This window comes from Acinonyx jubatus, chromosome C2 (assembly GCF_027475565.1).
Source record: "Acinonyx jubatus isolate Ajub_Pintada_27869175 chromosome C2, VMU_Ajub_asm_v1.0, whole genome shotgun sequence".
NCBI lineage: Eukaryota > Metazoa > Chordata > Mammalia > Carnivora > Felidae > Acinonyx > Acinonyx jubatus.
Window position 1 is genome coordinate 156046009 of NC_069384.1, and position 10328 is coordinate 156056336.

General features: G+C 44.0%; 1 protein-coding gene across 6 annotated transcripts in view; it reads left to right on the forward strand.

The window, feature by feature from the left end:
• Window positions 1-9530, forward strand: part of TCAIM (T cell activation inhibitor, mitochondrial) — a 75499-nt gene extending 65969 nt beyond the window's left edge. For all 6 annotated transcript variants that reach the window (XM_027040507.2, XM_027040506.2, XM_027040508.2 and 3 more), the window contains 3 exons: window positions 3020-3252; window positions 3832-3963; window positions 7758-9530. In XM_027040507.2, coding sequence (XP_026896308.1) covers window positions 3020-3252; window positions 3832-3963; window positions 7758-7998 — 606 coding nt within the window. In that variant the 3' untranslated portion in view covers window positions 7999-9530. The remainder of the gene's footprint in view (window positions 1-3019; window positions 3253-3831; window positions 3964-7757) is intronic.
• The last annotated feature ends 798 nt before the right edge of the window (window positions 9531-10328 follow it).

Here is a 10328-nt window from a genome sequence, read left to right on the forward strand (position 1 = left end):
GCATTCTATTGTTTTGGTGTTAACAGATTTACTGCGCTATAATTGACATACAATAAATTGCACAGATGGTATATAATTTGATGAGATTTAACCTGTATAAATAGCCATTACCACAACAAGATAGTGAACGTATCCATCACCCACAAAAGTGTGCTCGTGTCCACTTGTAAGCCCTCTCCTCCATCCCACCACCCTCTCCACAAACAACCTCTGGCATGCTGTCACTGTAGATCAGTTTATATTACTAGAGTTTTCTATAAGTGGAATCACAAAGTATATACTTCTCTTTTTTGGCAGGGGGGGCAGGTCCTGTTTTCTTTCAGTCAACATAATTTTTTTCATATTCATCCATGCTGTTGCATGTATCAAGAATTTATTCCTTTTTATTGCCATGTAGTTAGTATCTGATCATCTAAATCTACCCCAGTCTGTTTATCCATTTACCTACTGATGGACATTGAGCTGTGTTAGTTTGGGCTGTTGGAAATAAAGCTGCTAGGAACATTTGTCCGTGAATAGTTGGAACACATGTTAGGGCATTTTACCTTTTAAGAAACTGCTAAAATTTGCAATGGTTGTCTTTAGTTTTAGCCGTTCTACCACGAGTATGGTTCTATCGCATGTGGGTTTCATTTGTGTTTCCCTAATGACCCATCATGTTGAGCATCTTTTCATGTGCTTATTTACCATCCGCGTACTTGCTTTTGTGAAGTGGCTATTCAAATATTTGGTAGAAAATATTTGCAAACCACGCCTCTGACAAAGTCTGTGTACCTAATGTATAAAGAACTCTGAAACTCAACAGTCAAAAAAAACCTCAAACAATCCAAAAACAAAAATAAAAGACATGAACAGGTTTGTCACAGAAGGTGACCTACAGATGGCAATTTTTTTTGAATGGCCAAGATGAAAAGTAATGATACCACCAAATTCTGGCACTGGTCACTGGTGGGGGTATAGAGTGCTACAGACAGTCTGGGAAAGAGTGTGATGGTACACAACTAAACAAGTGTGACCATATGACCCAGCAGTCGCACCCTTGGGCATTTGTACTAGAGAAGTGAAAAATTATGTTCCCATAAAACCTGTAGATAAATGTTCATAATAGCCAACAACTAGAAAAACTCTAATGTCCTTCAGTGTGTGAATGTTTAAATTGTGACACATGCGTACAACAGAATATTACCCAACAAAAAGAGGGAATGAACTACTGATACCAGCCACAACTTGGGTGGATTGGCACAAAAGGACATTGTGCTGAGTGAAAAAAGTCAGTATCAAAAGACTACATACTGTGTGATTCCATGTACATAATGGTCTTAAAATAAAATTGTAGAAAGAACAGATTAGTGGTTCCCAGGGGTTGGAGAGTGAGGGACTCTCCCCGCCGTGGTCCGTGGCTAGTGCATTGGTAGGCATGCAGGATCCATAGAGTGGAACTGTTCTGTATCTTGACTGTGGTCATGGCACGTCAGTCTACACATGGGATACAGTTACATATACACACATACACCGCCCCGCCCCCCATACCCACACCCGAGTGTAAGTAAAACTGATAAAGTCTGAAGAAGGTCAGTGGATTGTTTTCAATGTCAGTTTCTCAGTTGTGATAGTATACTGTAGTTTTGTTAGATGTTACCGTTGGGGAAACTGTATGAAAGATGTTCTGTGAAAATAAAAAGTTTTTTAAAGGTAGCTACCATTCATACATAGCTAACTCTAAGAGGAAAAAAATGGAAAAAGTGGGTAGGGAAATTATTTTCACAAAGTGTTGGAAATACATTACAAATAACTTGTGTACCGCTATTGCTTTTACCATCGCAGAGTTGTTGATGCCTTTCGACTCCTCTGCGAGTTGTACGTCCCCAGCTCTTTACGTCAAGTCTGAGTCCTCAGTGCAGCATCCCAGGGCCTTCCCCAGTCCAGCCGCTCCCGCGGCTTCAGCCTTTTCCTTTCCACACACGTGCCACACTGCAACTACACCAGACTCCAGAATTTGGGATGTGCTGCCCCTTGCCATGCTTCCATCTTTACACATGTTCTTCTTTCTACCCCCAAAACACTTCCACACGTATCTAACTCTTGCTAAATCCTGGTTGTCTTCTCAGGTTTTCAGACTGGTCACATTAGACTTCCTTAGAAACCTTTGCTTGAACCTCTCCCTGTGTCCACTCACGTTTACATGGCACTTAGTACAAAGAATCCTGGTTCTTGTTTTGTTTCCTTGCACCCCAGCTGAAAAGCAGGGCCCACCTTTTATAATCTGTACACACAGTTTGGTGCTTAAGTACATGGTAGGTGCTCAGTGATATTTATTGCATGTAATTGAGTTTTGTTGGAATTAAAAGTAAATTCTCAAGAAATATACTTGGAGGGAACTACATGTACTTTATTTCCCAGACCCTTCTTTATTAGACCATATAATCATTCTAAACTAATTTGAGATTCTTACCTGATTTTTTAAAAATTTTTTTTAAATGTTTGTTTGTTTTTGCGAGAGGCATACAGAGCACGAGTGGGGGAGGGGCAGAGAGAGAGAGAGAGAGACAGACAGACAGACAGACAGACAGACAGAATCGGAAAGCAGGCTCCAGGCTCTGAGCTGTCAGCACAGAGCTCGACGTGGGGCTCGAACTCGCGTCTGGAGCCGCAAGATCATGACCTGAGTCAAAGTCGGACGCTTAACCAACTGAGCCACCCGGGTGCCCCACTTACCTGATTATTTAAATGTTAGTACTTAGGACTTATTTTTATTTGGAACGTATTTCTTTTTTTTCTGCAATCTCTTCAGTCCTATCTAAAAATTCCTAAGATTTACAGTGGGTTGTTTTGAATATTAATATTTCCAGCCCTACATTAAGTCATAGTACTTATTTGAGCTTTCCTTCTAGAAAAACAATCTTGTTGTTAAAATTTCTCAATACCACTAATTGGAATCCTAACATTGTTTTATGTTTTATGTTTACTTAGTTTTATGTTATTAAACTAAGTATTTCTTTCATTTTTTTAAATACTGTAGCTTTTTGAAAGATTACCAAGTTATTTTGACCTTCGGAGGAGGCTGATGCTTTTAGAAGACCAAATAAGCTATCTTCTAGGTGGCATACAAGTGGTTTATATCGAAGAGTTGCAGCCAGTATTGACACTTGAAGAGTATTACTCTCTTCTTGATGTGTTCTATAATCGGCTGTTGAAAAATAGAATACCCTTTCACCCTCGAAGTCTACGTGGTTTAAAAATGATCCTTAACAGGTAAATATCTAAAATAAGAATTATTTTTATTCTTTCACTTAGATGTGTGTGTGTGTAGGTAGATTAAATTGTTTTGTGTTTCACTGTGTGATTCTTAGGAACTAAAGAAAAGAATGTCACTCCTGTTAGCAGCACTCTTTACACATTAAAAAAGCCAACATGAGAGGATTGAAGGATTGAACCTCTAGAACATTTTTGAAATACATTGCCACTTCAAGGCAAAGTCAATCCTGTGGAAAACTTTATAGCATTAGACCAATTTGAATCAGCCCGTGTTTGTTGTGCACACATTGTTTTCACAGCCTGTGCTTGCTGTTTAAAAGCACACCTCACCGTCTAGTGGGCTACTGCCTCCATTTACAGGTGAGGGTGGCCATACAGTGAGGAAGAATGCGGTTATCCTGAAAGTGTCTCTTTGGGGACAGCAAAAGTTAAAATGTAATTTTGCTATACTTTTAAAATGGATTTTCTTGAAAAATTCCCTTCTCACTAATCAGACTAATAACATGTTTTCTTTGGGGGCAGAGTGGGGGATGAGAGATCTCAGTGACTTTTCCTTTTATGTATATTTCATTACAGTGACAGATATGCTCCAAGCTTGCATGAACTCGGGCACTTTAACATCCCAAGCCTCTGTGATCCAACAAAGCTCCAGTGGTTTATTCTAACCAAAGCCCAACAGGCAAGAGACAACATGAAGAGGAAAGAAGAGTGAGTGCTATGAACCCTCTGTAACTTCCTACCAGTCAGTCTATTAAACATTCAGGGGCACCTGGGTGGCTCAGTCGTTAGGCGTCTGACTTTGACTCAGGTCATGATCTCACGGTCCATGAGTTCGAGCCCTGTGTTGGGTTCTCTGTTGTCAGCACAGGGCCTGCTTTGGATCCTCTCTCTCTCTCTCTCTCTCTCTCTCTCTCTCTCTCTCTCTGTCCCTTCCCTGCTCGTGCTCTCTCTCACTCAACCATAAACATTAAAAAATAATAATAATAAATAAATAAAAATTTGAATATTCAGAATTCATAAATATGGGACATAAAAACTGTATTACACTAAGAAAATTGATTCATTGGTGCATAGTCCATGTTTACTTATCCCCCACCTTATTCTGCCAAGAATTGCATATGGTGTTTCCTGATATAAGAGTCTAAATTACATTACCACCACGTGCCTCAATTTGAGGATCAAGACTTGTTAATATAAAAGTCAACTCAAGAGCAGAACGAAGATAAGAGTATCAGAAAGAAAGATGACAGGCATGTTTTCTGTTTAAAACTTTGAGACCTACTGGTGCAAAGCAAGCTTCGTCTGAATTTAAGTAAAGGAGAAGAGATTAGAAGTAAAAAATTGTTGCAGTTCATAAGCGGTCCTGTATCTGTGTCGTTTGTATCTTTGAAGGAATCTTAGCCAACAGTTTCCTGTTTTGTGGCCAGTGGATACTGCTTAATAATGTTTCTACTATGAAGAAAGGAGGATATTACACTCAAAACAGGGTTGTTTTTCTAAAGATGTTGGCAGAGGAGGTTTGGATACTGAGAAGTCATTCATTCATTCATTCATTCAGCTGTCATTTGCAATGACTGAAAGGTGCCATCGATAGAAAGATGGAGGCCGGGTCCCTGCCGTCCTGGAATGTGTTTCTGGTGGGAGGTGCGAGCGCTGGGTAGCTGGGCCAGGGTGGGGCTGAGTGAGAAGCACCAGGGCTACTGCTCCCCGAAGGCCACGGAGGCCCAGAGAAGGCGGCTGCACGTGTCCGAGGAGGCAGCAAGGAGGACGGAGACTGGCACCCAGAAGGTAGCGGTGACCGTTGAGCCGTGGACCATTGGGGCATTGGTTCCAGGTTTTCCTGTCCTGCCACCCGCTCACCCCTCCGTGCCTTCCAGTTGCTCATTCAGAAGAGATCGAGGGTGGCAGTGGAGGAGGGCCACGGAAGTCATCCCTCTGACAAGAAATAACGGGGTCATTTGCATATAAAAACTAAGTGAAGGAGCTGCGTCTTTGTTTGGCTTGTGGGGTTGGTGACAACTGCGTTGGCGGGATCCAATGGCACAAACACCCTACTTCCTGACTGGGTGCTCAGCCTCCGTGTTTGTGATGTGATTTTCTCAGTTGTGAGTCAGCTCGAACCCTCGGGAGCAGTCCTGGCCAGCCTGTCATCGTCAGGGCTGACAATTTTGTTGGCTACACTGTCGCTGCTGCTTCTGTCTTCTCAACGGCCACTTAATAGGCTCAGTGTATTGCTACTAGATTTTGAGGAAGTCAGATAAAAAGAAATGCAGTTCACATGGGTTAGCTTTTGGAAGTTCCATCCTACCAGTGAGTCGGGTCAATACCGTGGCTCATCAGAGCAGCCAGAGTGAGTTACTCTGAGAGAAGCCCAGTCGGGGCTCGTCAGTGGCCTACAGGCCAGGACCCCCTCCACTCATCCCTCGCTCACTTTGCCCCAGCCGCGTGGCCCTTCTGTTTTCCCCTGGCACCTGCCTGGAGCGCCTCTTCCCAGTGTCCTCCCGGTTTGCCCTTCACCTCCCTCTGGGTCTCAGCTCGCATCTACCTTCTTTCTGGGTGAGGTTTTCCCTGGCGGTTAGCGGAACCAGCCCCCTCCCCTGCAGCACCCCCTCCACATGCCCTGGTCTGCCTTGCTCCCTCGAACTCACCACCATCGGCCTCTGACAAGCTCTTTTCCTTATTTATTCAGTGCCTGTGCCCACCCAGACAGAATGTGAGTACCACAAGGGCAGGGACTTTTGTCTCTTATTCCCTCCAGTGCCAGCATCAGCGCCTGGCACACAGGAGGCCTTCGGGAAGATAACGGACTGAATCCATTAACTTGCATGTTGCCTGAGCCTTGCTCTGGCCCTGGCCCTGGAGCCTTCGTCCCTGCTTCACCACCCGTGGAGAGGAAGCCACTTTGTTGCTGGTCCCAGTATACCTCCCCTCATAATCATTGCTTTCATCCTTCTGCGGACCTCTGACTCTGGGCCCAGAGGTCCCCTCCACTCTGCCTTCTCTTCTCCTTTGCTCTTTTTCCCCACCCTATCAAGGTTGCCCTCCTTGTAATCACCAGGGGGTGGTTAAGACTACTGGCTTCCCTCAGATGAAGTGTGCTCCTAGACCGTGGTTTTCACCTTTTAGCTGCATATCTCTATAAAGTGGATTTCTGAGTGGAAATTCAAATTATAAAAAAGGTAAAAACTCGCTGGTTTTCTGTCTGAAGAGGAAGGGAACTAGGGGCCCCCATCCCTACAGGGAACCTCGGAATAGCTCTGCAGGAGCCTGCCAGCGGTTTAAAACCACTCTGCTAATAAGCTAGTACCTGGGTCCCAAGTAGACTCCACGTGGCCTTCTCAAGACTGCCTCGTCACACCGCCTGGCTGCACCTCCTGGCTGCCAGGGAGAGTGCAGGCACTGTCTGTGGAACCCCTGCTGTGTTTGGAGGCTGGGAATAACCTGTGCACAGCTCTTACATAGGGCGGTCGTGACCCAGGGTAACCTGGGCCTAGCGGTAAGCCAGCTGTCCCCAGACAGACTGTCCTCACTCACGTTTCCTCCTACCCTATATCACATACTATAAATTTTAATGTCACTTAGACAAACTGGAAACCATGGAAATGTACAATGATAGAAGAATGTTTAAATAATTTCGATACTGACATATAGAAGAAACAACCATTTAAAAGAATGTTCACTGGGGCGCCTGGGTGGCTCAGTCGGTTAAGTGTCTGACTTTGGCTCAGGTCCTGATCTCACAGTTCATGGGTTTGAACCCTGCATGGGGTCCTGTGCTGACAGCTTGGAGCTTGGAGCTTGGAGCCTGCTTCAAATTCTGTATCTCCCTTTCTCTCTGCTCCTCCCTGACTCATGCTTTCTCCCTCTCTCTCTCTCTCTCTCTCTCTCTCTCAAATAAGTAAATAAACATTAAAACATATCTGTAAACATTGACCACCTGTGGGATAATGTACTTAAGACACCAAGTTCTGCCGGGAGTTGTCTACTTTGCAGGCCTTTACGCAAGCCCTTGATGGAAGAGGCATTGTTGCTTGCAGGCGAAGGGGAGGGAGCAGAAAGGGAGCTGATGGGTTTGGAAGTGAGTGGAGTGAGCCCTTCCTCCTCAGGGGGCCAGCTTGGGTATTTGGGAATTTCCAGAAGTCATTACTGCCCAAGGGTCAGAGAGCAGGTGGTTCCTAAAACTATGGCTTTTACACTCTGCTTTCTGCCTTCTTTGGTCACTAACAGCTGCTCAGTGAGGCAGGATTAGAACTTTTTAAACTATGTATTAATTATTTTTACCCATTGCTGCTAAAAAAGATTTAACAAATACTTTTAGAGATACATGCACGACAACAATTGGCATGTGTTCTGAGCATGTAATTCGCCCCTTGCGGGCAACACCATTTTCAATGTTGAGAGTGGAAAGTTAGAGCCCCAATATATAAAATTGTATCTACATTTTATGTTATTTTATTTGGTGATAGCTTGTGGCAATATTACGTTTATTTTCAATATGACAGGTTAAAGGTTATTGAAAATGAATTGATAGAGGCTTCAACGAAGAAATTTTCTCTGGGAAAGTTTTATAAGGAGCCCAGCGTTTCTAGTATACAAATGGTGGATTGTTGTAAGAGACTTCTAGAACAGTCGCTGCCTTACCTACGAGGGATGCATCTCTGCATTTCACATTTTTATTCTGTCATGCAAGATGGAGACGTTTGTATTCCTTGGAACTGGAAGGATGGAGAAGCCGTTAAGTAACACAGAAATCGGTATTATTTTTTGAAGAGACAAGAAACCATTAAACTTATTTAAATCCACAATTTAATATAACAGTATTATTTACATATTACAAGGACAAAATTTCTAACTGCTGCTCTAAAAGTAGACCTTTTTTAAAAATTAATTTCTGCTACAAAACTTGCTTTAAAAGGTTTTATCTCCCAGTCTTATGGCATTTGTTAGCTGATTGGCAAGATTGGGTAAAAAGATGTCAGCATCAAGGAACATATTTTGCGGTATATAAATGAGGGGTTCTACGAAGTTGAGGATATATATTTTTATATGAGTGAGCGTGCGTAAGTGTAATCAGGTCTCATTCAGCGTAGCTCCGGAGCGATGGAACTCATTCAACATGCAACTTTGTAGTTACATCTCATGGGTCAATACAAATGCGTATTTTGCAGCCAGTACGGGACAGTTGCTGTCCAAAACAGAAGACCGATGGATGGCAAAAATTAGATAACCGAATTTTTCCTGAAAGAAAGAGTAGAAGGAAAAAAAGCAACTGGATGTATGTATGGTATTGACATGGGCATAAGCAGTCTGATACCAGTTCGTTAGAAACATCTTAGTGACAGAAAACTTGGGTTTAAACCCGTGGGTTTTCCTACCCATTAATCTATCACAACTGTTGGTAGCATGACACAACAGACAGTAAATGTCTTTGAATCAGTGAGGGGACTCTGGTTTCTCATGGACAAACTATCTGGAAAAACCCTTGCTGGTGTCCCGCAGAGTTCCAGCAAGTAGAATCAAGTGTAAAATGGTTCAGGCCATCCAGGATTTGTCACCTCCTCAACCCCGGGCTTCCTGTTCCTACCAGTGTTTCGCATCCGGCATGAAGTCCCTCTGAGCCGCCCGTGTGCGAGGTTGTGTGGCCTCCCTGAGGTCGCAGCATGGCCCAGACCTAAGGGCCATGGCGGGCCCACTCTGGAGACGCGGGGCTTCTCTCTCTGCAGTCCTTTCCCTTCGGATAATGTATTTCGCCAGATCCAAAACCTCTCCAGCTTGTTTCTCAGGAGGATAAAGTGAATCTAATTTGGGACACCATTTTCATGGCTCCTACTGCTGGCTGAAGAAATAAGAAAGGAAGTTTTTTTCACAGTGCATCAGAAAGGGAAGGAGCTGTTAACCATTCTTGAAGTATGTTTCAAATTCATCTAAAACACCGATTGTTTAAACTGTTTAAATTCAAATGTGTGTTCAAAAGAAATACTGATGTGTAATTTTTATAGTTTGTGCATATCATCCCTGTGAACCTTCAGTAACAAGTATACTGAATTTGTTTTTCTAATGTAAAAATGTTGCCTATAAGGATTTTCCAGAGCCAAATGATGGGGGTGAACAATTCCTTCCTTAAAGGTTATGTAAGAAAATTTATTGAAAAGTAGCTTTGGATCATGCCATTTCTAAAATCAACTAATATAGAATCCTCAGTAATATGTTTTGAATTGGACTTTGTCTCAGAACTGATTGTTAACAATAATATAATAAATAATACATTAATCAGATTATTGTTTTCCTTATTCAGTTATTAATAGTTTCACAACTCCTAGAACATCATAATAAGAAATTACAAGAAACTGATGGCCTGGCTTACATCGGAAGCCACATCTGTCTTCAGGGACAGATCTCCCCAAGCCCTACTTCCTCCTTCATTTCTTAAAGACCTCTGCCTCCAGGCAGCCCCCCTGAGCTCATGAGGGAGTGGTGGGCATTGAGAAATGGATCGGTGAAGTAAGAGGGACCAGGGCTGCATCTGGAGTCAGCTCACCTTTGAAACCTCCAAGGACTCTGCACATCCCAGGCAGAGGCCCCTGAAGTGAACCCCTCCAGCTCAGGCTACTGTCCCAGCACCCTAGAGTTCCTACCTCCCCTATACTAATCCAGTATCACCACCCCACCCCAACCTCCCTCGAGGGACCTGTCTGTGCTTCCCCAGAGTGAGCCAGTTAGACCATGTCCTGTGGAGGTTGGTAGCTCCAAGGCTCTGGGCTCTTCTACAGGGGGCTGTGGTCCTGGCAGCCTTCCACCACAGGCCCCAGAGCTGGGAGCCTAAGCTCCTGGGAGGCTGGCACCCAGACCCAAGGTGCAGGAACCACCGATGCACTGGGTGAGGCCTGGCAGCTAGCTGCCCACAAAGTGCCCCCTTGTTTCCAGACTGCCTGTTACGTGTGCCACCTGGCACCGATCCCAACCACGAGCCCTGTGACCTGGCAGGGTCACCACAGGTGCCTGTTCTGTAATTATTGACACAATCCCCAGGGCACCTTTGTAGGGCTCCCAGTGGCTCCCTGCACAGAGTGGCT